This window comes from Mauremys reevesii, linkage group 1 (assembly GCF_016161935.1).
Source record: "Mauremys reevesii isolate NIE-2019 linkage group 1, ASM1616193v1, whole genome shotgun sequence".
NCBI classification, from domain to species: Eukaryota; Metazoa; Chordata; order Testudines; family Geoemydidae; genus Mauremys; species Mauremys reevesii.
In genome coordinates this window covers 375,731-402,881 of record NC_052623.1, presented here as the reverse complement: position 1 = coordinate 402,881, position 27,151 = coordinate 375,731, and the positions used below count along the sequence as shown (strand labels likewise).

The following is a 27,151-nucleotide window of genomic DNA, read 5'->3' as shown; positions in this document are numbered from 1 at the left end:
ATTAGACCTGTTTGGATGGATGGGAGTCAAGGGCTGGAATGCCTAAAGGGGCCTGTGGTTGGCTCCTTGTTAAACAGTGTGGTGCTGCAGAAGCTCTAGCTCGGGGACTCAAACTACAGAACAAAGCACCAGGTTTTGGGGAGCATCTGACCTATTTCTTACAGACTGCCCTGATGCGGCATCCAGGCACCTGGTCACATGGGCTATAGATAATAAAATGAAATTCAACAAAGATGAATGTATGGTGCTACACTAAGGGAAGAAAAAACGAATGCACAAATACAGCCTGGGGGATAACTGGTTTGGCGGCAGCACTGCTGAGAAGGATCTGGGAGCAGTGGAGTCAGCAATGCGATGCTGCTGCAAAAAAAGCAAATGCGATGTTAGGTTGCATGATCAGAGGCTTAGCATGCGAGTCACAGGAGGTGATAGCACCGCTCAGCTTGGGGCTGGTTAGCCGCAGCTGGAGAACGGTGTCCAGTTTGGGTCACCAATGCACAGGAAGGATGTGGAGAAACCAGAAAGGATCCAGAGGCTAGCGACAAAGAGGATACAAGGGATGGAATGCAAACCATACGAGCAAAGGCTGAAGGAACTGGGTATGTTTAGTTTGGAAAAGAGGAGATTAAGGACGAGCATGACAGTGGCCTTCAAATACTTGAAAAGCTGCCTAAAAAGATGGAGAAAAGTTGTTCTCTCTTGCCATAGAGAGCAGGACCAAACTACAGCCTGGTCTACACTACAGAGTTGGGTTGGGTATGCAGAGGTCTTCCAGGGGGTACATCAACTCATCTAAATATTTGCCTAGTTTTACAACAGGCTACATAAAAAGCACTAGCGAAGTCAGTACAAACTAACATTTCATACAGACAATGACTTGTTTATACTGTTCTATATACTACACACTGACATGTAAGTACAAGATTGATATCCCAATTGATTTATTTTATAATTATATGGTAAAAATAAGAAATTAAGCAATTTTTCAGTAATAGTGTGCTGGGACACTTTTGTTTTATGTCGAATTTTGTAAGGAAGTAGTTTTTTTAAGTTAGGTGAAAACGGGGGTGCACAAGACAAATCAGACTCCTGACAGGGGTACAGGAGTCTGGAAAAGTTGAGAACCAAAGGACTAGACAACCACAGAGATTCCAAAGCCAGAAGGGACCAATGAAACCATTGTTAGGATTCTTTTTGTTCCCAAAATACTTTAAAAAATTCCTTACTGTCCTTAACTCTGCTGGCCACAGATTTCTCCATGTCCCCCTTTGCTTCCCTTATCAATTTTCTACAATTCCTAACTTCTGATTTTTAGTCCTGTGTTCAGTTCCTTCCTCTTTATCTGTCAAGAAGAGGTCTAATATAGAATTCCCACAACACTTTTTGAGTTAGGAAATCATCATGCATAATGTTTATATTTTCCAAAGATGTTTCAGTATTGGCAGCAGGAGACCTCCAGCATGTGTCACTCAAATTGAAATCAACTGTGATCACGCAGCTTTTTTTCTGACATTACAGACTGGTGATTAAAGAGCAGGTCATCCTGTTCCATAGTGGGATGTGGTGGTCTGCAGCAGACACTATCTAATACCACACCCTTGTGTTTTAACTTTTGGTATATTGAGCCATAAGCATCCAAAAAAACGGTTACTCACATCTCGTAACTGTTGTTCTTCGAGATGTGTTGTTCATGCCCATTCCAAACAGGTGTGTGCATGCGCATGTGCACAGGAGCTGGAAGATTTTTCCTCTAGCCACATCCATTGGGTCAGTCCAGCCACCCCTGAAGTAGCACCTTTATGGCGCCCAATATAGAGCCCTGCTGACCTGCCACCCCCTCTGTTCCTTCTTGCCGGCTACTCTGACAGAGGGGTAGGAGGATGGGTATTGGAATGGACATGAACAACACACCTCGAAGAACAACAGTTACGAGAAGGTCACTAACCGTTTTTTCTTCAAGTGCTTGTTCATGTCAATTCCAATCAGGTGACTCACAAGCCTAAATTCAGGAGGTGGGGTTGGAGTCTTCACTGATTGGAGCACGGCTCGTCTGAAGGCTGCATCATCTCTGGCCTGCAGGGGAATCACATAGTGTGCGGTGAAAGTGTGGATGGAGGACCATGTCGCTGCTCTGCAGATTTCTTGAGTGGGAACCTGAGCCAGGAACGCTGCTGATGAAGCCTGTGCCCTGGTGGAGTGCGCAGTAACTGGGGGTGCGGGAACCCCAGCCAGGTTGTAGCACTCACAAAGACAGGACGCTATCCATGACAAAATGCGTTGTGATGACACAGGCTGACCTTTCATTCTGTCCGTCACTGCCACAAATAACTAGACAATTTTCTGAATGGCTTCGTTCTCTTGATGTAGAAAGGCTAACGCCCTGCGGACATCCAGTGAGTAAAGTCTCTGCTCCCTGCCGCTGGAATGAGGCTTAGGGTTGAAGACTGGGAGGACGATGTCCTGGTCGATGTGGAACTGCAACACAACCTTCGGGAGTAAAGCAGGGTGAGGCCTGAGCTGCACCTTGTCCTTATAGGACATGGTGTAAGGGGGCGCTGAGGTTAGGGCCCTGAGCTCAGACACCCCCCGGCTGAGGTTATCGCCACGAGGAACGCCACCTTGTATGACAAGTAGAGCACGTCGCTCAAAGAGCACTCCCATGAGATGGGACAGGACCAGGTTGAGGTCCCAGGCCAGGACAGGCTGATGGACATGAGGGTACAGCCTGTCGAGCCCTTTTAAAAAACAGCTAACCATGGGGTTAGCAAACACCAAGCAGCCTTCCTGGCCCACGTAAGTAATTAAGGACCTGCTAAGCTGCTTGCCAAAGTAAGAGCAAGGGGAAGTCCCAGCTACCGTCACTGGCAGTAAGAAGGAACTGAGGGGGTGGCGGATCGGCAGGGCTCTCTATTGAGCGCCATAAGGGTGCAACTCCAAGGGGTGCCCAGGCCGACCTAACGGATGCTGCTAAGGGAAAAATTATCCGGCTACTGTGCATGGGGCGCACACACACCTGATTTGAATGGACATGAACAAGCAATCAAAGAAGCAGCATTTTCTTCCAAGTCGTCATTGACTCGGAAACAGGGAATGACATCTCTGGAACTGCTGCAATCATCTAATCTGACCTCCTGTACGACAGAGCAGAGGCCACTGGACTTCCTTGAATTAAGTCCTGTTTGAACTAGAGCAGATCTCAACCAATTCTGATTTAACAATTGCCAGTGCTGGAGAATCCACCATATCCATTGGTAAATTGCTCCAATGGTTAAATTATCCTCACTGTTAAAAATCTGCATGTCATTTCTATTCTGAATTTGTCTAGCTTCAGCTTCTAGGCATTAGATCTTGTTACACCTTTGCCTCCTAGACCGAAGAGCCCTCTATTATAAAAGTTTTGGTGTTTATTAACTATGATCAAGTCATCCCATCACGGAACCACAAGATTGGTGTTACACCCCCAGTTTCTAGGAGGAAGCCCTTCAATGTGCCAGACTCAAGGGGTCTCACTCTCCCTTCAGGTCAGGCCATGTGGCGTCTCTGCCTCCTGAGACTGAAGCTCTGGGAGTTGCTGAACAGAGCTCACAGTGTGAAACAGCAAGTCCCACTGAGACAGACTCCTGGCAGAGAACATGCACTCTGCAGGGATCAATGCACCGCACTAGCATTTACAGTGACACTCAAGCTGCATTTTCAAAACAGTTGGGTTTATCAGCCATCTGGCACACACCACATGAAGCCCTTAGGTCAGCACAGAGAAATACAAAACTGAGGCGATCTTGGTCAGCCCAGAGGCCAGCCAAGCCGTAGTGACTCCAGTTTCCTGCTCAGTCTGACTTCCTTGATCAGTTCCCAGGTGAGAGAGCTCCCAGCCTTCTTCCAGAGCTCACACTTACCCCATAGCTCACACTGCCCAGTCTTTTGTTCTCAAGCAGGGGCCCTTGCTCAGCATCCGTGCCGAGAGGCAGGGAAATCCAGGAGTCACTGGCGCTTTTTGTTGCTCTGGGTTGGTTTTAACCAGGTCCTTAATGACACTGAATTCCACCCAGACAGGGAGGTGAAACACACACACCTGTCTCTTAATCTGGCCTGAGAGCAAACTTAATCCTTTCCCTCCACCCACTGGATAGCCAAGCAACATACAAGGGAAACTGAGGCACGCATAGGACTCAAAAACACTACAGAAAATTCCCATTTTCTCACAACCCCTTAACCTGCTGTTTATCAAGCCAAACAGATTGAGATCCTGAGTGCTCTCTCTAGAAGACAGGACTTCCAATCCTGCAGTAATTCTAGTGGATCTTCTTGAATTGTGGACACCGGAACTGGACACCATATTTGAGTGGTAGGTTACAAAACCTCTTACTCTTACATGGGATTCTCCTGTTTCTACGTCCAAGGAGCACATCAGCCCTTTTGGCCACAGCATTGCAATGGGAACTTATGCTCAGCTGATTATCCACCATGCGGTATCAGTTCTGGGTCCGGTTCTGTTCAGTGTCTCCATCAATGATTTAGATAATGGCATAGAGAACACACCTATAAAGTTTGCGGCTGAAACCAAGCTGGGAGGGGTTGCAAGTGCTTTGGAGGACAGCATTAAAATTCAAAATGATCTGAACAAACTGGAGAAATGATCTGAAGTAAATAGGATTAAATTCAATAAGGACAAATACAAAGGACTCCCCTTAGGAAGGATCAGTTGCACACATACAAATGGGAAATGACTGCCTAGGAAGGAGCACTGCGGAAAGGGATCTGGGGGTCACAGTGGATCACAAGCTAAACAGTGTAACACTGTTGCAAAAAAAGCAAACACCATTCTGGGATGTATTAGCAGGAGTATTGTAAGCAAGAGACGAGAAGTAATACTTCCGCTCTACTCTGCGCTGATTAAGCCCCAGCTGGAGAACTGTGTTCAGTTCTGGGCGTCACATTTCAGGAAAGATGTGGACAAATTGGAGAAAGTCCAGAGAAGAGCAACAAAAATGATTAAAGGTCTAGAAAACATGACCTATGAGGGAAGATGAAAAAATTGGGTTTGTTTGGTCTGGAGAAGAGAAGACTGAGAGGGGACATGATAACAGTTTTCAAGTACATAAAAGCTTGTTACAAGGAAGAGGGAGAAAAATTATTTTTCTTAATCTCTCATGATAGGACAAGAAGCAATGGGCTTAAATTGCAGCAAAGGAGGTTTAGGTTGGACATTAGGAAAAACTTCACAACTGTCAGGGTGGTTAAACACTGGAATAATTGCCTAGGGAGGTTGTGGAATCTCTACCATGGGAGATTTTTAAGAACAGGTTAGACAAACACCTGTCAGGGAAGGTCTAGTCCTGCCATGATTGCAGGGGACTGGACCAGATGGCCTCTCATGGTCCCTTCCGATTCTACCATTTAATATTTCTATGTCCCCTCCAACTTTTTCTCAGAGTCACGGCTACTATCCTATCTTGTGCTTTATCTATAAGGACATTGATCCATGAGCATTTAAGATAATTTTCTTTCTAGCTGTCAATGATTTGGGAACAGATAATGCCATTTTTGATATTAAGTGTCACCCCATCCTCTCTTTATTGGTCCCATTGATTTTAACATCCCACCAAGTTGCCGTAACACCAACTAGATCAAATTCATGCTCATGAATGACCAATTCCAATTATTTGTACTTGTTCCCAGGCTCCCAATATTGGCATATAGACAATTCAATCCTTTCTTCTCTTTGCGTCCTTTGCTCTCTACATTATCATCTGCTGAGTGGTCAGATCTTCTCTCTTTTTACCCTCCCCCCTTCTAGTACTGGTTTAAAACCCTCCTGACTCCCCAAAAGGAGCAGCAGTCTTCCTTAATCAGCTGGAGATCTCTTTGTGGGCATGTCACGGAGTGTGGGGGAGTCCGGCCCTGCACCCCTCTTCCTGAACTCCCAGTGACTCTCAGCCAGCCAGTAAAACAGAAGGTTTATTGAACAACAGGAACACAGGATACAGCCCAGCTTGTGTGCAGAGCCAGGACCCCTCAATCTGGCCTTTCTGGGGGTTCAGGGTGCTTGGATCCCAACCTAGGATCCCCTGAAACCCACCTCCCAGCTCCCAAAACCCAGGAATGCCTCTACTCCCCCGTTCCCTTTTGTCTACCTCTCCCCAGAGGTGAGACCTCCCCTCCCCCAGGCCAGGCTCATGTTACAGCTGCATACCTGTCTCTGCCTACCACGCACACAGACAGTCCCTGCTTCTTCACACCTCTCCCCCCTCCGAGACTGAACTGAGCGGGGTCACTGCCCAGTGACCCGGGGAAGTTCGGGGCCCCCTCTCCGGGACAGCGCGTCCGCTATCAGGTTGGCGCTTCCCTTCACGTGGACCACGTCCATGTCATAGTCCTGCAGGAGCAGGCTCCACCTCAGCAGCTTGGCGTTGGCTCCTTTCATATGGTGCAGCCAGGTCAGGGGAGTGGTGTACGGTGTACGGTGAAGTGGCGCCCAAAGAGATATGGCTCCAGTTTCTTCAGGGCCCACACCATGGCCAGGCATTCCTTCTCGATGGCCGCGTAGTTCTGCTCCCGGGGTAGCAACTTCTTGCTCAGGTACACGATGGGGTGTCTCTCCCCCTTTTCATCCTCCTGCATCAACACCGCCCCCAGCCCTGTGTCTATAAAGGGCTTGTCAAAGTTTGAATTTGCCAGAACTGGGCCTCTGAGCAGAGCCTCCTTCAGCGCCTGGAGAGCCTCCTGGCACCGCTCGGTCCAGACCACCTTGTCTGGCTTCCCCTTCTTGCACAGCTCAGTGATGGGGGCGGCTATAGCACTAAAGTGATAGTACCCGCCATCCCGATAAAGGCCTGGACCTGCTTTTTGGTCTGGGGAGCGGGCCAGTCTCTGATCACCTCCACCTTGGCTGGTTCCGGCCACCCGATGGCCCAGGTAAGATACTTCCGCCATCCCCACCTTGCACTTCTCAGCCTTGACGGTTAACCCCGCCTCCGTCGGTCCAGCACTTGTCTAACCTGGGACACGTGGTCCTTCCAGGTCTGGCTGAAGGATGTCATCAATATACGCCACAGCGAAACTCTCCATCCCCTCAGTAGCTGATCCACCAGGCGCTGGAAGGTGGAAGGGCAGGGTCAGAAACTCGTAGAGCCCCAGGGGGTGATAAAGGCCGATTTCAGCCTGGCATCTCAGCGGCACTTGCCAGTAGCCCTTTGTAAGATCCATGGTGGTGAGGTGCCTCCCAGCTTGTCTAGGAGCTCGTCAGGCCTTGGCATGGGGTAGGCATCAGATACAGTGATGGCATTGAGCTTTGATAGTCCACACAGAACCGGATCGAGGGACCAGCACCACTGGGAGGCCCAGCGTCTGGCGGACGCCTGGATAACCCCTAAAGCCAGCATGTCCCTGACCTCCCTTTCCAGGTCCTGGGCAGTCTTCGGTAACCCGAAGGGAGCAGCGTGCGGGTGTGCCCCAGTCTCTACCCGTGGACGGTCAAGTTAGTGCGCCCAGGCTGGTTGGAAAACAACTGTCGGTACAGATGCAGCACTGCTCTGATCTCAGCTTGCTGGGCCAGGGTCAGCTGATCAGAGAGAGGGATCGCCTCCAGGGGGGAACCAGCCTTTGTCCCTGGGAATAGGTCCACTAAAGGGTCATCCCCCGGCTCCTCCCAGTTGACACACACTGCCAACACCATATTCCCTCGGTCATTATATGGCTTCATCATATTCACATGGTACACCCGGCAGTGGTGCGACAGCTCCACTACATAGTTTACCTCATTTAGTTGCTTGACAACCTTGAAGGGCCCTTCCCAGGCAGCCTGGAGTTTGTTTTTCCTCACGGGATGAGAACCATCACTTGATCCCAGACCTTCTGCTTCCTCTGGGCTCGGGCCAGATTCTCCTGGCCAGGCCCATGAGCTCGGTAAGTCTTTCCCGGAAGGTCAGGACATACTCCACCACTGACTCTCCATCTCTCATCAGGTCCAGGGCCGCCTTCCATATAACAGTTCAACAGCAGGTGAGGTAAGTACTTGTCCCAGTCCTGTGGGTGCTGGTGCATGAATGTTTTTAGCATCATCTTTAGCGTCCCGTTGAACCTCTCCACCAGCCCGTTGGTCTGGGGGTGGTATGCTGAGGCCCAGCTGGGTCGGACCCCACATTTCTTCCACAGGGACTGGAGCAGGGTCGACATGAAGTTGGACCCCTGGTCCGTTAAGACTTCCTGGGGGAATCCCACCCGGCTGAAAATGGTCAGCAGCGCATCCGCCACGGTGTCTGCTTGAGGACAAGGCCACCGTGGCGAAATCTACCACCACCAGGATGTATTTCTTCCCTGAGCGGGCCCACCATGTCTATGGCCACCTTCTGGAAAGGCTCTTCTATGATGGGCAAAGGCCTCAGAGCTGCTTTCCCCTTGTCCCGGGCCTTCCCCACCCGCTGGCAGGGGTCACAGGATTGGCAGTACTGCCGGACATGGGTAAAGACCCCAGGCCAATAAAAGTTCTGCAGCAGCCTCTGCCTGGTGCGGATGTCATGGGCCAGGTACAGCAGCACCACCAGCTGCCTCCTAATCCCCATGACTCCACTTCCCGGGAGCCCATTCTCGGTACAACGGGGGCCCTTCTCCCACAGGAACCTCTCCTTGCAACCTCTCCTCATGGTCTGCGCTGCATTGAGGTCAGCCCGGTCCCTGGGCTTCTGCAAGGAGGATCCTTCTGCACCTCGGCCCGAACTCAGCAGCTGGGACAGGGATGGGGACCTGCTCTCTCCCGGCTGGGTCTGCTCCCGCTGGGCACTGGTGCAGAGCCCTGCGCCGACTCTGACTACGGGTCACAATCAGTCCCCATCAGCACCTCTGTGGGCAAATGGGGTGCACTCCCACATCCTTGGGGCCTCCTTGACCCCACTTCAGGTGCACCCTCGCACAGGCACCTTGAATGGGGTCCCGCTCACGCCCATCAGGGACAGGTAGGTATCAGCACCATCCGATTTGACCCACCACCCGGGCCGGCCCAGCGTCACCTCTGCGCCTGTGTCCCAGTACCCAGTGACCTTCTTCCCATCCACCTCCAGGGAACAAGGCACTGGCAGCCCCGTGGCACCCCTGTAGCAGCCCCTTGGGACGGAGCATCCAGCCCCAGAGGCGCTGACCGGGGCCTCCTCCCCAGGTGGGGCGCTGCCAGCCCCTCTCTTGGGCAGGTTGCCCCTCATCCAATTGGGTCTGTACCCAGTCAACCCTCGGCGGGTTGGGTCTGCTCGGTCTGTCTCTGAGCTTGGGGCACTGGGGTGGCCTTGCTGGCCACAGTCTCTTGTGGGGTTCTCCATAGGGCCCCGCTGGTCCCATGGTGACTCTCTCTGCGTTGAGGCAGGCCTGCTCCCTCGAGACTCCTCCCTGCCATCCCCTGCCCGACTGTCCAGGTATTGGTCGGCCAGCCGGCCTGCATGCTGCGGGTTCTCCGGCTTCTGGTCCATCAGCCACTGCTTCAGGTCAGCTGGGCACTGATCATACAGGTGCTCCAGTACGACTAGGTCCAGGTCCTCTCTAGTTTGGGCCCCAGACCAGTTGCAGGTATGTGACCTCCCGGGTCTTACGTTGACCCCGGAACCTCTTCCGTACATCTCCGGGTCAGCCCACCAAACTCGAGCAGGGCCTCTTTGAACAGGTTGTAGTCCCGCGCCTCCTCTCTCATCGGCTGTCAACCTGGTGCAGCGCAGGCGTTCTCAAAGGCCGTCAGGAAGGTGTCTATGTCCTTCTTTGTAGGCTTGGGCCCCCTCTCCTCTCCCGCGGGTCTTACTGTTGTTCTGCTGGGCCATGGCCAGCTCATGGTTGCGCTGCTTCTCCCTGTCCTCGAATTCACGTTGGCTTTGTCTTTCCTCATATGCCCTCAGCTCCTCCATCTCCATCCGCTTGATCTCTCTCTCCAACTCCAGCCGCCTGAGTTCCACGCTGGCCGGGGGTCACGTGCCTCCCGTAGCTGGCTCCCCTCTCCCCCCCTAGGGGGGGGGGGGGGTCAGAGCCTCATCCGCCGACCGGCCTCGCCGGGGTCCACGGTGCCTCCGTAGCTGGCTCCTCCTCTCCCCCCTAGGCCTGGGGGTGGGGTCTCAGAGCTCCGACGCGCCCACCGAGCGGACAGACACTGGTGCCTGCGCTGCATCTGCCCAGCTGCTTAATACATCTTCCTGCTGGAAGTCCTGCTCTCTGGCCACACTCTCCCACACCAGTTGTCACGGGGAGTCCGGCCCTGCACCCCTCTTCCTGAACTCCCAGTGACTCTCAGCCAGCCAGTAAAACAGAAGGTTTATTGAACAACAGGAACACAGGATACAGCCCAGCTTGTGTGCAGAGCCAGGACCCCTCAATCTGGCCTTTCTGGGGGTTCAGGGTGCTTGGATCCCAACCTAGGATCCCCTGAAACCCACCTCCCAGCTCCCAAAACCCAGGAATGCCTCTACTCCCCCGTTCCCTTTTGTCTACCTCTCCCCAGAGGTGAGACCTCCCCTCCCCCAGGCCAGGCTCATGTTACAGCTGCATACCTGTCTCTGCCTACCACGCACACAGACAGTCCCTGCTTCTTCACAGGGCACACTGGATTTTCTTGCAGGTTGGGCTGGGCAGTCATCCACAGGTGTGCCCTGTACACCTCACCATGCCTGTCACCGAGCTAGACTCTCACAGATCTCTTCAGCAGTAATCATGCTGAGGACTTGCTATCAATCTCAAACTTCTAGCTGCATGGAATGCCTCCTGATCCTCACAACCTGCCCATGCTCCTCTGGCTCCGCATGTGCAGAATGCCACTCTGACCTCTTGCCTCAGGTGAATAGATTATTTAATAGTCCCTTTTGGACCTGAATCTATGAATTTTCCCTTACTCCCCTCCCTCTCAGTGCATATACTACGGCAGCGCCTCCAGCCTGCCCGGCGTACTCTGCTGTCTGGCTGCCATCTCTGCCTCAGTGCAGGCTCCTCCATGCGAATACCGGGCAGACTGTGGGAGGGCATTGCCCTGCGCTCTAACAGAGACCGACCATGAGAAAGGACGTAGGTGTTCCCAGCCCATCACCCCGCCCCTCACTTCGGCGGCTGGAGGGTGAAAGGGCTGCAGCTCAGGACCCCACTGCACCAGGAGGGCAGGCTGCAGGGCTCCTGCATGCAGTGGGGCTCATAGAGCTGTGTCTGCACAGGGAGAGGAAAGGGCACAGGACACGAAGATCCCACCCCCTTTTCTAACATGCTGCCTCCAGAGGAAGGCCAAGCCTGCCAAGGCAGGTCAAGGAAGGGGAGCCATTGCTGAACCCCGGGGCTCAAACACCAAGTCAGCGTTGGTGTACCCCGAACACCGCCTGCCAGCTCTGGGGTGAAGGAGCGCTTGGCACAGCAACCAGTGGCTGCCCCAGCTGGAACCCTCTCTTCCCACTGGGCACCAGGAGCAGGCTGCGGGAGACGTTGCCCCAAGGAGCTCCCAGAGCGAGGCGGTGGGGAATGCCAGCTGGGTGCAGACTCTCTGTGAGCTGCTCTGAGTGGCAGCAGGATGGCTCCAGTCTGGACGGCCAAGCCTGCCCTCCCTGGGGCGGGGGATCTCACAGGGCAAACTGGAAGGGCTGTTTCTGCTCTGGGGAAACGTTTCCTCGGCCTCCCGCAGGGGAGTGGTGCCTGGATCAGAGAGCAACTGCACAGCCGAGACTGCTCCAGGCCTGAGCAGGCTGCTGCACAGAGCTGGCACGCCTGGCCCTGTGCACTAGCCTGGGCAGGGTCTGGTCTGGGCACCAGCCTCGGGAAAGCAGGGCACAGCTGCTCTCGGGTCAGTGCTGCAGTGCCAGGTCTTAGGGCCAGAAGCGCTCTCTGTAGCCAGAGCACAGCCCTGGACGGGGACTCTAGGGTGGAGCAGGCTGCCATGGGTCATCCCTGCCAGAGGCAGCCTGGGGCAGGACACTCACAAGCCACAGCACCTGGCAGGCCAGGAGCCAGCCTGTGCGCTCTGCTGCCAAAGAGCGTGGCTCAGCCCCCCACCCGGTAATGCCAGCGGCACGCTCTTTGGGGCACCACATCAGAGAGGAAGGTAATGTCCCTGGCAGGCTAACAGGGATATTACAGATGGATCTCTGCACCTTTCAGTGCCTCCCCGCTCTTCCCCCCAACCCCCGAAGTCTAAGATAGAGCCCTCTCCTCTTGGGTATTTGCCTCCCTTTACAATAATGGCTGGACCCCTCCCACTCAGAGAGCCACAGACACCCGCCCCCAACCAGGGGCACCCATGGCCCATCACTTCCTACCTGAGGAACAGGAGCATCGTGCCCCTGCTGGCTAGGGCTCTCGCCAGGGGCCTCCTCGCTGCTCGGCCTCCGCCTGCAAGTCATGCGCTGGCTGTTCAGCTCCAGGATGCGGGTGGTGATGCCCTTGACGTGCAGCAGGTCATCCAGCGAGTTGAAGCCCTTCAGCTCCTGCCAGGGAACACGCAGAACTCAGCACGGTGTTGGGCAGAGCTTGGGCAGCCCTGCACCAGGGCAGACTCGGAGTCCCCCCACCCACAGGGCTCTCTGTGTCCCTCCTAGGAAGATACTTCCCAGCTGGAGCCCTCTCTCTGCGGGGTGCTCCCCAGAGATTCTCCTGCAGTCACCCTGCTTACCCCTGGCCAGCACAGCTCAGCTCACATCTGGTCATCCATGGGCCCTGTGATGGTATTGACACAAACTGGGACTGTATAGATCATTGTTGCAACCAAGGTCCTGTAGTGGCGCCAAATCTTGTACAAAGGGGGTGAGATGAGGTGTCTAAGACACGGTTCTGGGTTGCTGGTTATGATTACGCTGTCTGGATGCGTGTATCATTTTTGTATTTAAAGTTATAAGTATTGGCTCTTGACTGTCTGTAGTTCAAACTTGAGCTGTGCTTCTGGGTGACACCCCAGACACTTTGGTGTCAGCTCGGCCTAGCCTGCTTGACGGCCCATTAAGGACCATCAGCGACACAACTGACCCATTGAGGGAAGGCAGATACCCTTGTACTCAGCAAGGCAGGCAGGGACAGGCCTGTGGACAGAACTCTGAGGTTTTTCCAGGCCATGTGCTGGAATGATTGTCTTTGGGACAAAGAAAGCAGAGGCCACATGGCAAGAGACTATAAAAAGCTGCTGCAGCTCCTCCATTTTGTCTTCAATCCTGCTTCTTACCTCTGGAGGGACTTTGCTACAAACTGAAGCTCTGAACAAAGGACTGACTGACCCATCCCAGCAGGGGATGTTCCAGAGACTTGATTTAAACCTGCAGGTTACTCCATCACTGATACAAGGCTGAACCAAGAACTTTGCTATTACTGTATGTAATTGATTCCAGGAGGTAGGGATGGCTCAGTGGTTTGAGCATTGGCCTGCTAAACCCAGGGTTATGAGCTCAATCTGGGGCGGGGGCACTTAGGAATCTGGAGCAAAAATCAGTACTTGGTCCTGCTAGTGAAGGCAGGGGGCTGGACTCAATGACCTTTCAAGGTCCCTTCCAGTTCTAGGAGATTGGTATATCTCCTATTATTATTATTTAACCAATTCTGGCTCTAATCTCTATCTTTTTTCCTTTTATGAATAAACCTTTAGATTTTAGATTCTAAAGGACTGGCAACCACATGATTTGTGGGTAAGATCTGATTTGTATATTGACCTGGGTCTGGGGCTTGGTCCTTTGGGATCAGGAGAACCCTTTTTCTTTTACTGGGGCATTGGTTTTCATAACCATTCATCCCCAGGACGAGTGGCACTGGTGGTGATACTGGGAAACTGGAGTGTCTGAGGGAATTGCTTGTGTGACTTGTGGTTAGCCCAGTGGGGTGAGACCAAAGTCCTCTCTGTCTGGCTGGTTTGCTTTGCCTTGGTGTGCAAATGACCCCCAGCCTGGGGCAGTGACTGGCCTGCTCTGAGCAATTTGTCCTGAATTGATACTCTCAGTTGGGTCCCGCCAGAGGCAGCATCGTTACAGGCCCTGATGCCCAGCTGCCCTCCTGCAGAACCAGCCTGCCATGCCCACGCCCTCCCTGGCCCTCACAGTGCCTAGGAGAGCCCAGCCGCGTACACCTCCAGGGGAGGGGCCCTGAGCTGGGACCGTGGTGGGGATGTGGGCACAGGAGGGGCTGAAACACCTGGGAAGAGGAATTTTGTCTCTCTCTACCTGACAAGACCCTGACCCCACCCCAGATCTTCTGCCCCACGTCTCTTTGCCCCCTTACCCCTCCCACTCCTGGGGACAGGAACTAACCCCCCCAAGGGAAGTGGAAAGAGCCTCCAGGCTGGGGCCCACCCTGAGCCCTGCTGGGTACAAGCACCTTCCCCAGCCCCGCCCACGCTGAGCACAGCAGGCACCCAGCAGCAGAGGCCTAGACAGGGAGCTGAGGAGAGGGGATCTCCTGGGGCTCTGGGGAAGAAGATGTCTACTTCGCAGATAGACAGAGGCCTGCCCTGGGGAGGGGACATACTCCCAGGATACAGGGGGAATCTCCCAGCCAGCTTGTCTCTAGGCAGCTGGTGGCTGACAGGTGCCGTCCGGGCGCCCAGACAAGGCAGTTTGTAATGCAAGCATCTTTGAACACCCCCCCCACACCCCCTTCAGGCTCAAGCGTCTTCGCTGGGAAAGTGAGGGAGACAGGCCCAAGCTCTGACTCCAGGGCACCTGCGCCTCACACAAACCCTCATGCCTGGCTCTCTATGGGCTGCATGGCATGCCAGGAACACAGCTCTCCTGGAACCAGGACTGGGGCCACACTGCATGCTGGGGACCCAGCTCTCTGCACACCATGCCACGGCCCTGCACCTGGCCGCACAGTAGGCTAGGCCTATGGTCTCTGTGGAGAGGGCACTGAGGGAGCAGGAGGCTACCTTCCTCACCAGGTGTCCACAGGCAGGACAACAGACTGACAGAGGGGGGCTACGGGCCCCCGAGTCCTTCGTGGTACACGATACCCTGAAGACGAGGACACCATCTGCCCGAGGACACCGTGGTGAGGAGCATGCTGCAAATTCCTTGTTCTGGTGTCACCAGGGTAGGAGGGTCCATGGCCTTCATAGTCCCTTCCCTCCCCCTGCCCCGCCCGGCACAGAGTCGGGGGCACAGCCCCAGAGCCAGCACAAGCCAGCCCGGATTTATAAACTGCTCCACCAGAGGCTAGCACTGAACAGAATCTGCCTTCAAGGCTGGCTCTGCCAGGAACCAGCAGGGACTGGGCCAGGGGCTCCCTAAGCTGACGGCCAAGCAAGCCCCCTTCATGGTAATCTATGCAGGCAACCTCCCACTCACATGACCTGTTCCAGGGCCACTCGGTCACAGCAAATGGAGCCAGAGCTGCATGCCATGTGAGGCCCTGCCAGCCAGGGTGCACAGCCTGGCCCAGCACCACTGCCAGCCCTCCTCATCCTCCCCCACCCAGAGAGGGAGTGCAAGACCTACTGAGCAGCGCTGGCTCACCAGCTGCAGACAGTATCCTCTGCACTGCTCACCCACTGTGCCCTGGCCTGCAGGGACTTCCCACCCACGAGGCCACTGGCCAGGTAAGCTGTGCTAAGAGAGGTCCCTCGCTGACCCCTCAGACAGCAGCCCAGACTCTGCTGTTCATTGCCAAATACCACCTGTCATTGGTGCTGCTCCCCCATGCCCCATGCCCTAGGGTACCGAGAGTGGAGACCCGGGGTCGGGAGGGACTGAAACAGGAAGGGTCCCTGCTAGAGGGACAATAAAGCCTGGCTCTTTGCCCTTTCTTATGGCTGAGGGACATCAGCTGGGGTCTCCTGGTAGCAGGTCTGTCCCCGCAAGAGTGGCTGGCCAGGATCCACCCAGGGACCCATCCAGCCCAGCCTCCTGCCTCTCTTGGGGCAAGTCCCTGATGCTTCAGAGGCAGAAGCGCCCTCACCGGCAGTTCTGGAAGAGCGTGCCCCTGGGGGAGCTCCCCGCCCACAGAACAGAGGATAAAGCTCCTATTCTTTCAGTGACAGTGTGTGACACTGTGACGTTATGAGTGTAATATAATATTTCATTGGTAGAGGACAGGGCCAGAAAGAGTTAATCAACTCACAGACTGACCTGACCCATGGGTGAACCTTAAGGACTGGTTAGGAAGATACTAAATGAACAGAGCTTTGAAATGCAAGTCTGCATTGGTAGAGGTAGAAGGGGAGATGTTTGCTCAGGTCTTGTGATGTAAGCAAACAAGTCCTGTCCATTGCTATAGTTTTAATTCAAAGATCAGAAAAGGAATATTAACATTTATGAAGACACTTGAGTGAAATAGTATTATTGTCTATGTAGCTCTTTGAAGGTTGTGGTAACCTGTACATAAACTGTTTAATGGATAAATTACTCTGTGCTAATTGCCAGGATGTTTGGGAGAAGGAGTTGAGCCTATTGTTTTCTCAGGCCGAAAGGCTGCTGGAAATGTATAAGAACCTGGGACACAATCCTAAATCATCTCAGATCTGCTTTGGGTTTCAAGAGGGGGAACCTTAAGCCACAAGGATTGAGATCCCCAGTCATTGACTGGAGCCACCCTGAATATGGACTTTGGACTATAACCTCTGGACTATTTCTAAAAGGACTTTTGGCAACTACAAGCTCACCTCTACTATGTATCTGAACCTCAAGAATTGAATTCAAGTCTGTCCGTATATTGATCTTTTAACCAACACTCTTTTTTCTTTTTTAATAAATTTTAGCTTAGTTAATAAGAATTGGCTGTAGCGTGTATTTTGGGTAAGATCTAAATTATAATTGGACCTGGGTATGTGGCTGATCCTTTGGGATTGGAAGAACTTTTTCTTTTATATGATGAGATCAGATTTTCAGGAATCATCATATCTGACAGGTGTGTCTGGACGGAGGCCTGAGGCTGGGTACTTTAAGGGAACTGTGGGGTTTGGACTCTAAGTGACCAGTGAGGTACTAGAGAAGCTGTTTTGTGCAGGTTGGTAAATCTAAGTATTGAAATAACCACCAGCATTTGCGGTTTCTCTGTCCCGTTTGGTTTGCAGTTCACCCTGATTGAGTGACCTCAGCTGGCTCCCACGGGCAGCACCGTCACAGACACTGTGAACAATCATTCCTGTAACTCAGTTCTCACTTGGCTACTGGGTCTTTGAGCCCTGCACCGTACAGCGGGCCCCTGGCAGCACCCAGGAACGAACCCCTATTGCCATTCTGGGGGACCACGCCACAGTGTTAGTCCTACCCCCACGCTCGTGTTCTAAGGTCGGTTTCTTTTCAAACACACACAGCAGGCTGCAAAGCGAGGTCCAGGCACGCCAGGGAGTGTCAGTGGTAATGCTGCCCATGCAGCTAGAACTGCGCCTGGTCACACATGGCCCCAGCTCTGCCCCCAGGTACAAGTGCAGTCTAACGAGAGGACTGCACACTGATTTCAGTGGGACACCGCCTCTCTCTGGCCAGGCCATATTTGCAGTGATGGCAGCATAAGCCCAAAGTAGCTCCAGGGTGGCCATGGAGGGGTCCCATGCGCAGCAGGGCCAATCCCAGTCAGACACTGAAAGCCACCCCGCAAAGAGAGATAAGAACTGTACTGAGCACCTGGCAGAGCAGGCAGGGGCACCAGCAGCTTTCCCACCCTCACCAGCTCCGTATATACACACGCTCTCCCCACACCCACAGCCAAACCACCACACCTGCCCCCAAGGCGTGCCAGCCTCCCACCCCGTCCGGGAAGTCAAACCCCACACAGAGCCTTCCCCATCCCACTGGGGACCCCAAACCCCACAGGGCAGCCCTGATCACTCGCCTCCAATGACAGCTACCCCACCTGTCCCAGTCAGTCCCTCTGCTCCCAACCTCAGCAGTCAGGACCATCCTTAAATCTCACTGGCTTCCCCCCACCCCCGCGAATACTCAGCCCCCATCCCCAGCCTACCCACCCACCACCTTGCTGCTCTCTGCTGTGCATTCTCCACACCTGGCACATCAGACCCAAATCCCAGCACAGCCCACCTCCGGCCTGCCCCTCTGACTTTCGGAAGGGCCGTGTAGCCACAGTAGCTGTGGGAGGAAGAGAGGCAGAGCAGGCCTTCCACAGCTCCCAGGGAATGGCCAAGAGCTCTGGCGGACACTAAGGATGTGCAAGGGGCTGGACGAGATGACCTTTTGAGGTCGATCCTGCCCTACATTTCTGGGAGTCTCTGAGAGGGGGATGAGCATGCAGCAGGGAGGGGAGCCTAAGGCCTTATCTGCACAGGAAAGTTTAACCAGTTGCACCAGTGCAGATGATCTAGTTATACCAGTTTAAACACCCATAGGGATACTCTTATTCCAGTACAAAGGTGGCTTTATTCAGTTTACCTTGAACTACTTCCTAGGTGACAAAATCAGTGTTGAAAACAGGCTCTCTTATACTGGAACAAGAGAGTCTACACAGGGGGTTAGACCGGTATAACTAGAGTAGTTTAAACCTGCACCTGAGCTCATATCCAAATTGTGTCATAGAATACTTATGGGCAGTAATTCCATGCAAGACTATAGCAGTAGGGATATATTACAGACCACCTGGCCAGGATGGTGATAATGACTGTGAAATGCTCAGGGAGATTAGAGAGGCTAGAAAAAATAAAAACTCAATAATAATGGGGGATTTCAACTATCCCCATATTGACTGGATACATGTCTCCTCAGGACGGGATGGAGAGAGAAAGTTTCTTGACACTTTTAAACGACTGCTTCTTGGAGCAGCTAGTCCTGGAACCCACCAGAGGAGAGGGAATTCTTGATTTGGTCCTAAATGGAGCACAGGATCTGGTCCAAGAGGTGAATATAGCTGAACCGCTTTGTAATAAAACCATCCCTGAGGACCGGGAAGGGAGAGGACACCAGAGAAGCCCACCACAGTTCAGAAAGGGGAACTACAGACAGTGAGGAAGTTTGTGAAATGGAAATTAAAAGGTACGGTGTCAAAAGTGAAATCACAAAAAAGAGCCACCGTGGCTAAACAACAAAGTAAAAGAAGCAGTGAGAGGCAAAAGCATCCTTCAAAAAGTGGAAGTTAAATCCTAGTGAGGAAAATAGAAGGGAGCATAAACTCTGGCAAGTGAAGTGTAAAACTATAATTAGGAAGGCCAAAAAAGAATTTGAAGAACAACTAGCCAGACTCAAAAAGTAACAGCAAACAATGTGTAAGTACATCAGAAGCAGGAAGCTGCTAACAACCAGTGGGGCCCCTGGCCGATGGGAGGAACTCAAGGGGGGAACTCAAGGCCGATAACTAAGGCTACGGTTTGTCACAGGTACTTTTAGTAAGTGTCATGGATCCGTCAGGGGCAGTGAACAAAAATTTACGGGCCTGTGACCCGTCCATGACTTGTACCATATACCCTGCCCAGCCCCTGCTCTGCCCCACGTTCTGCCCAGCCCCCGCTCCCCACACCCCGCCCCATGTTCCCCCACAACCCAGCCACTTGCTCCCCACACGCCCCCCCAATCCAGCCCCCGCTCCCCACACCCTGCCTCACGGGACCCCCCCCGCCCAGCCCCTCCCTGCTCTGTTCCCCAGCCCCTGCTCCCACACCCCGCCCCATGTTCCCCACAATCCAGCCACTTGCTCCCCACACCCTGCCTCACGGGACCCCCGCCCAGCCCCTGCTCTGTTCCCCCAGCCCCGCTCCCCACACCCCGCCCCATGTTCCCCCACAACCCAGCCACCCTGCCTCACGTTTCGACCCCACGGCCCCCAGCCCCTGCTCCCCACCCTGCCTCACAGGACCCCCAACCCCGCTCCCCACCCCACGGCCCCCTGCTCCCCACACCCCGCCCGCTCTGCCCCACGTTCCCACCCAGCCCCCGCACCTCTCTCTTGCGCACGATGCCCCGGGCCCGGCGCCGGCCGATGCCGCTCAGCGCCCCCTCCAGCTCGGACACCCCGGCGCGGTTGATGTCCAGCTTCCCCCCGCCGGGGCCCGGGCCCCCCGGACCCGACATCCCGGGGCAGGAAACACCGCGGCCCCGCAGGCCCGACCGCACTGCGCACGCGCCCAGCGCCCTCCCGGACACCCGCACTGCGCACGCGCCTGCCCAGCCCCTGCCGACGAAGGGAGCAGCCGCCAACCAGCCTGAGCATGCGCGCAACCGGCACGGCTCGTGTCCCTCCCCGAACTACAATTCCCACAAGGCACCGCGAGGCGATTGAACAAAAACTTTATTGATATAAAGAAAAAGATGTTACAAATCCCCCCTCCCCCCCCGGGGGCGCAGGAGGAGAGACACATAGGCCGCCCCCCCGCCCGGCCGTCCCCCGCACTGCCCCCCACAGCCAGGTCCAGGAGACTAAACACCCCCCAACGGGGCGGGGCCCCCAGATAGGGTGGGGCCAGGTGCAGGAGCAGGGCCTCCAGGCAGGGGCAGGGCCCCCAGGGCAGACACCAGCTGAGGGGCCCCTCAGCGCTTCTTATAGAGGCAGGGTCTCAGCACCAGGCCCGGCAGCTTCCCCCCAGCCCGGGGGGGCCCCGTCTTGGAGAAATCAAACATGTAGAAAAACGGATTGTCCAGGTCCTGCAAGGGGAGAAACAGCTGATGGGAGCTAGACCAGCCACCCCCCACCCCACACACACCTGCCGTCCGCCCACTGGCTCCTACCACCCCTCCCTCTACACCTCTCTACTGCACCCCTCAGCCCATCTTACCCCCCCCCCATGCCTGCTCCTTGCCAGCCCCCAGACTCCCCCCCCCCGCTACCCACCCACTGGCTCCTGCTGCACCTGCCACCACCACCTCTCCCCTCCCCTGCACCTGCCACCACAGCCCAGCCCTGCCAGTGGGCCTCCTAGCCAGACACAGGCCAAGAGCAACCTTGCAAGCTGCCCTGCCCTGCCCTGCCTTGTCCTGGGGGCAGCAGCAGCTCAGAGGCAGAGGCAGGCCCACCCTGCCCACAGCAGCCCACGCCCCTGGGGCCCCATCCTGCCCGCGGCATGGGGAGAGGGGGTAGGACGCACCTTGGAGACAATCTGAAAGCCCAGCTGAGTCACGGCACTCACAAAGGCCCGGATGTCTGCAAAGCGACTGGCAACCTCTGCCACCTTCAGCATGCCCCTGGGGAGATGTCAGGTGAGAGGTGAGGGCTGGTTTCTTGAGCCACTGCCCACATCCCCCACAACTCCTACTTTGCGCAGCTCCCCTCCGCCCCTGCCTGTGAGTTATGAGTGTAATATACAGTAACATCCTATTGAAAGGTGACATAGGGTCAGAAAGAGTTAATTAACTCACAGACTGACCTGACCCAGTGCCAAACATTAAAGACTTGTTAGGAAGATTTGTAAATGAACAGAGCTTTGAAATGCAGCCTGCATTGTTAGAGGTAGAAGGGGAGATGTTTGCTCAGGGATGTGAGCAAACAAGTCTTGTCTATTGCTATAGCTTTAATTCAAAGATCAAAATCGGATTAACAACATTTAGGAAGGAAATAGTATTATTGTCTATCTGTCTCTTTGAAGGTTGTGATAAACTGTATCTGAACTGTTTAATGGATAAATTACACTATGCTAATTGCCAGGATGTTTGGGAGACAGAAGATTAAGTGTATTCTCTCAGGCCAAGAGGCTGCTGGAAAATGTATACAGGTTTCAGAGTGGTAGCCCTGTTAGTCTGTATCAGCAAAAACAATGAGTCCTTGTGGCACCTTGGGCATAAGCTTTCGTAGGCAAGAACCCACTTCATCAGATGCATGGAGTGGAAAATACAGGAGCAGGTATCAATACATGAAAAGATGTGTGTGTGAGGACAGTCTAATGAGACAATTCAATTAACAGCAGGATAAATAACTTTTGAAGTGGCAATGAGAGTGGTCCATTTCAACTCTGTGGGAATCGTGGGACCAGCTGCGGCTCCACCCTAACCCCTTCCCCCCACCCCCGCAAAGAGCAGCCAAACGGGCTCTGGGGTGATCCTACAACTGGAAACTCCCCACATCTGGGCTCAGGAAGCAGCAACAAGAGGACTCATGCTGCTGTGAAGAGTGGACTCCTCTCAACAGCTGAGTTTCCCCCCTCTGAGCGCACGGCAGGAGGAGGGTAAAAATCCCAAACCAATCAGACTAAGTAGCTCATTGCTGCTTGGATGCGGGGTGCAGGGGTGTCTCGGCATGAGCCGGGATCCCCAGCTGCTTAGGCCGGGTTAGTCCTGAAGGACAAAGGGAGCTTGCTGGTTACAGAGGCCTGTAATACATTCTTGCGTCTGGCTGGCTGCTCCAACCTCCGAAGAGAGTCTATCCCAGGACTGGCGACGAGCATTTTCTTTGGCATGAAACCCAAAGAGCAGCTGAGGAGTAACCCGACTACTGCTGCATGCGGGGAGCTGCGGCTGTCGGTCCCGGGGCGTCATGAACTTTTATTGGACCCACTTCTGTTGGTCTGGGAGACCAGCTTTCAAGCCCCTTCCCTGAGTGGTGGGGAAGGTCCCCCAGCAACACGCTGCCCTCTTGGCGCCCTTCAGTGATTTGGGGGGCGAGGCCCATTTGTCAGAGACGCGCTCTCCTGGGTTTGTGCCCTGGTGCCTCACGGCCCGGCCTCACACTCCTGCTTTATGCCTCCACCCCTCAGCGTTGTGCTGCCACGCGGCTCCCCCAGGTTATCCCAGGTCCCTGTTACCCTGGCCTCAGCACCCGGTTGGCCTCTTCCAGGATCTCCCGCAGATTGGTGCCCATCAGCGCCAGACAGAACACGGTGACATCCACAGACTCGTCTGCCAGCGGCACCTGCAAGGCCACCCAGCAGCATGAGCCCCGGGGGGAATGTAACACAGGGAGACCCCCCCCACACACACCTGTACCTGCTCCCTGCAGGCCCATACCCAGCCTCAGCCCCCCTGCCCATCTCCCCTACCTTGGCCATGTCGCACACAGTGACACATGGGCTCAGAGCCACCAGGTCGAACGAGTGAACCTTGTTCCTGACACTGGTCGCAATCTTGCAGTCGCCGCATCCAAAATCTGCCACCACCAGCGAGGCCGGCCTGAGGGGGCAGCAGAGAGTGGGTGCCCGGCCATGGACCCCGCCCGGGCTCAGCATGCCCCACCCCTACGCAGGGCCAGAGGTCCCCCAGCAGCACCAACCTGGCCCCTGCACTCACCGCCCCCGCAGGTACTGGATAATGCGGTGAACCGGATTCTCAGGCCAGCGCCCCACCTGCCGGGCGAAGCCGCGGTGATAGATGGCGAAGGCAGCAGGGTCGCGCTGGAAGAGCCAGGCTGCCTCCTGGCTGCTGGACGTGTAGAGCTGCTGGTTGATGTAGCGGAAACGGGCTGACTGGAGCCGCTCCTCCATCCGGGCCCTCAGCGCCCCCGAGAGCTCCGACGGGGGCAGTGCCGAGGGCCCCTGCCCCACATCCTGCCCCCCGCCCAGGCTCTGCCCCACATCCTGCCCCATGCCCAAGCTCTGCCCCACATCCTGTCCCACGCCTGCTTTGAACTTGTTCTTCTGTCGCCTTTTATTCTTCTGTTTGTTCCTCCACTGCTTCCTGCTCAGCACTGGCCCAGGCCCCCCAGTGGCTGCGCCCGGCTTCCCGCTCGGCGGCTCTTTGCTGGGCGTGTGTGCTTTGTCCCCGGGGGCCTCTGCTGCACAATCTAGGGGGAGAGACAGGCAGGTCGACGCTGAACCGCTGCATTGGCCCAGCGGCCCCCACGCCACTCAGCTCTGGTGAGGATGCTCCGAGGACGCACTCAGCCTGCCTCCCTGAGGGGAGCAGCCATCTCGCCGGCAGTGCTGCCTACTCAGGGGTCACGTCGGTCCCACTGCCTGGACTTTTCACCCCCGGGCAACATAGCAACACCGGGATGAGCCTGGGAGGCCTGGCCTTGGTGTGAGACACCCACTCAGTGCACACAGCTCAAGGGATTCCGGGTAGAGTCCATCCAGGCCTCCTGCTCCAGAGCTGGCTTGCTCCACGCAGGCCTGCCTGCAAATCCCAGGCCCAGCGCCAATCACTCCCACCTCCTGAGATGTGGCCCAGGTAGGTGCATCTCCCTGCAGGAAGCTCCCGAGAGTTGACATGGAAACCCCCCACACCCCGCAGTCCCTCTGGGAGGGGAGCTGTGCCAGCCCACTCTGTACCTTTCCTCCGTCTCCTGCCAGCTGGCTCTGCCTGGGGAGCGCCGGAGCCGCTTGGAGTCCCTGGGGCGATATGGGGAGAGGAGGCAGCTCTGGGTTTCAGGCCCCGTCTCTGTTTCCTGGGCTGTTTCCTCCTCGCCCGGTCCGCAGAGTCAGACTCAGATTCGCTGTCCCCAGACAGGGGCCCGGGGCTCTGAGGAGGCTCCATGCAGCTTGAGGCCTCCAGGCGCTGCAGGGTTGCGAGGAGCCGTCTGCGCTGCTTCTGCAAGGAGCCTCTGGGAGCCTGGAGACAGCAGGGGCATCAGTGCTGCCCCCAGAGCTACAGGAGCCCAAGGGGTCTGCGCTGCTCCCACCCCCACCTGAGGCAAAAGGCATCCCTCTCGCTCGCCCACGGAGCTTACCCCGCTCAGTTCCAGCCCCGCGCCCGCACCACGGCCCATGCCACCCGCCAGGTGAGTCCATGTCTCTGGAGGGACTCACCGGGGGGCAGTGCTGGGCAGGGCAGCGCTGAGGGTGCAGGAGAGCCTGGCTGAGAGCCTCCCCGCCATCCTCCTTGTTCCACCCCCCTTCGTCAAACATGGCACGGCTGCCAGGAACCCGGCCGTCTCTCCAGGCGACTCCCACTGGCCTAGAACAGAAGAACAGTGGTGAGGCCTCCAAGCTGCATTTCTCTGGAGCGTCAGGGCCAACAGCTCCTGTGTTTCCCTTCAGCGCCCCAGCAGCTCCTAGCCACTGCGTTTCGTGGGCGAGTCCCACATCTCCCCCGCCTGCGCCGGCTGCCCGGGTCCCTGCAATTCCCAGCGACAGGCTGCCGGGCACAGAGCGACTGTCGGCAGCGAGAGGGGACCCCAGCTCTTTCCTTCGCGGGTCACCCCAAGACACTCCAAGAACCTACGCACTCATTGACAAGCTCAGCTCTGCCCTGGGCTCTGGCAGGAGCCACCCTTCATCCCCTCCAAGGGTCTCCACATACACAGCCACATTTTAAATACAATGGACCCAAAGGTGTTAAACCTATTTATTAAGGTTTATCCAGGTGATTGGGATTGCACCAACATCTGACACAATCCCCCGAAATCTCACACCCTGGAACCAGCGAGCATTAAATTAGTTCCCTCACTCCCGACCCACAGCCCCTGCTAGCTTAGCCCCCAGCTCTGCCGGTGCCCCTCACTCCCGACCCACAGCCCCCTGCTGCCCAGCCCTGTCCTGTCCCCCCCCCCCAGCTCTGCCGGTGCCCCTCACTCCCGACCCACAGCCCCCTGCTGCCCAGCCCTGTCCTGTCCCCCCCCCAGCTCTGCCGGTGCCCCTCACTCCCGACCCACAGCCCCTGCTGCCCTGTCCTGTCCCCAGCTCTGCCGGTGCCCTCACTCCCGACCCACAGCCCCTGCTGCCCTGTCCTGTCCCCAGCTCTGCCGGTGCCCCTCACTCCCGACCCACAGCCCCTGCTGCCCAGCCCTGCCCTGTCCCCAGCTCTGCCGGTGCCTCTCACTCCCGACCCACAGCCCCGCTGCCCAGCCCTGTCCTGTCCCCCAGCTCTGCCAGTGCCCCTCACTCCCGACCCACAGCCCCCTGCTGCCCTGTCCTGCCCCCAGCTCTGCCGGTGCCCCTCACTCCCGACCCACAGCCCCGCTGCCCAGCCCTGTCCTCCCCAGCTCTGCCGGTGCCCCTCACTCCCGACCCACAGCCCCTGCTGCCCTGTCCTGCCCCCAGCTCTGCCGGTGCCCCTCCCTCCCGCCCCACAGCCCCCGCGGCCCAGCCCTGTCCGGTCCCCCCCCCAGATCTGCCGGTGCCCCTCACTCCCGACCCCCAGCCCCCGCTGCCCAGCCCTGTCCCCCCCCAGCTCTGCCGGTGCCCCTCACTCCCGACCCACAGCCCCTGCTGCCCTGTCCTGTCCCCAGCTCTGCCGGTGCCCCTCACTCCCGACCCACAGCCCCGCTGCCCAGCCCTGTCCTGTCCCCAGATCTGCCGGTGCCCCTCACTCCCGACCCACAGCCCCGCTGCCCAGCCCTGTCCCCCAGCTCTGCCGGTGCCCCTCACTCCCGACCCACAGCCCCTGCTGCCCAGCCCTGTCCCCAGCTCTGCCGGTGCCCCTCACTCCCGACCCACATCCCCTGCTGCCCAGCCCTGTCCTGCCCCCCAGCTCTGCCGGTGCCCCTCACTCCCGACCCACAGCCCCCTGCTGCCCTGTCCTGTCCCCCAGCTCTGCAGTTGCCCCTCACTCCCGACCCACAGCCCCCGCTGCCCAGCCCTGTCCTGTCCCCCCCAGCTCTGCCGGTGCCCCTCCCTCCCGACCCACAGCCCCCGCTGCCCTGTCCTGCCCCCCCCCAGCTCTGCCGGTGCCCCTCACTCCTGACCCCCAGCCCCCTGCTGCGGCCCGGTGTCCTGTCGCGCCCCCCATCTCTGCCGGTGCCCCTCACTCCCGACCCCCAGCCCCCTGCTGCCCAGCCCTGTCCTGTCCCCCCCCCAGCTCTGCCGGTGCCCCTCACTCCCGACCCACAGCCCCCTGCTGCCCTGTCCTGTCCCCCCCCCCAGCTCTGCCGGTGCCCCTCACTCCCGACCCACAGCCCCTGCTGCCCAGCCCTGTCCTGTCCCCAGCTCTGCCGGTGCCCCTCACTCCCGACCCACAGCCCCCGCTGCCCTGTCCTGTCCCCCCCCAGCTCTGCCGGTGCCCCTCACTCCCGACCTGCTCAGTCCGTCGCTCACGTGCGCCACAGCCGGGCACCATAGAGCCGCGGAAACATGGGGCTAGAGCGGCCTCCCCACAGCCAAAAGGCCGGAAGTCCTGAGCTGTGGGCTCCTCCCAGCCGGGCACTGAGGGGCGGGGGGGGCACCTGGGTCCGGGGACCGTCAGGGAGCGGGGCCTGGGGGAGGGGCTGGGGGGCGGGACGGGACCTGGGGCCGGCGGGGGCTGGGGGCGGGACCTGGGGCCAGTGAGGGGCCGGCGGGGGCTGGGGCGGGACTTGGGGCCTGCGGGGGCTGGGGGCGGGACCTGGGGCCAGTGAGGGGCCGGCGGGGGCAGGACCGGGGCGGGACCTGGGGCCGGCGGGGGCTGGGGGCGGGACCTGGGGCCAGTGAGGGCCGGCGGGGGCTGGGGCGGGACCT

At 56.8% G+C, this 27,151-nt stretch overlaps 2 protein-coding genes across 4 annotated transcripts in view; both read right to left on the bottom strand.

Moving 5' to 3' along the window:
- Window positions 1-20,001, bottom strand: part of LOC120370114 (F-box/WD repeat-containing protein 7-like) — a 56,823-nt gene extending 36,822 nt beyond the window's left edge. The window contains exons 1-2 of the mRNA XM_039484296.1: window positions 19,797-20,001; window positions 12,258-12,425 (exon numbers count right to left, since the gene is read on the bottom strand). Coding sequence (XP_039340230.1) covers window positions 12,258-12,425; window positions 19,797-19,928 — 300 coding nt within the window. The 5' untranslated portion in view covers window positions 19,929-20,001. The remainder of the gene's footprint in view (window positions 1-12,257; window positions 12,426-19,796) is intronic.
- Window positions 20,002-20,244: 243 nt separating this feature from the next.
- On the bottom strand, window positions 20,245-26,885 carry RRP8 (ribosomal RNA processing 8). 3 transcript variants are annotated; one of them, XM_039527197.1, is made up of 8 exons: window positions 26,733-26,885; window positions 24,527-24,674; window positions 24,050-24,329; window positions 23,070-23,562; window positions 22,823-22,952; window positions 22,589-22,695; window positions 20,939-21,035; window positions 20,245-20,498 (listed from the first exon to the last, which is right to left on the bottom strand). In XM_039527197.1, the coding sequence occupies exons 2-8, from the start codon at window positions 24,623-24,625 to the stop codon at window positions 20,385-20,387; spliced, it is 1,320 nt and encodes a 439-aa protein (XP_039383131.1). In that variant the 5' UTR covers window positions 24,626-24,674; window positions 26,733-26,885; the 3' UTR covers window positions 20,245-20,384. The 3 variants fall into 3 exon arrangements, with proteins under 3 accessions (XP_039383131.1, XP_039383137.1, XP_039383143.1); XM_039527203.1 differs by lacking the exon at window positions 26,733-26,885 and adding an exon at window positions 24,946-25,165; XM_039527209.1 differs by having other exon boundaries at window positions 20,327-20,498; window positions 23,126-23,562.
- Window positions 26,886-27,151: the final 266 nt, after the last annotated feature.

Coding starts and splice junctions, on each gene's coding strand:
- RRP8 (XM_039527197.1), bottom strand. CDS start 24,625: ATGTTTGACGAAGGGGGGTGGAACAAGGAGGATGGCGGGGAGGCTCTC. Junction 23,563..24,049: donor TGGCAGGAGACGGAGGAAAG/GTACAGAGTGGG, acceptor CTCTCCCCCTAG/ATTGTGCAGCAGAGGCCCCC. Junction 22,696..22,822: donor CTGTGTGCGACATGGCCAAG/GTAGGGGAGATG, acceptor GTGGCCTTGCAG/GTGCCGCTGGCAGACGAGTC.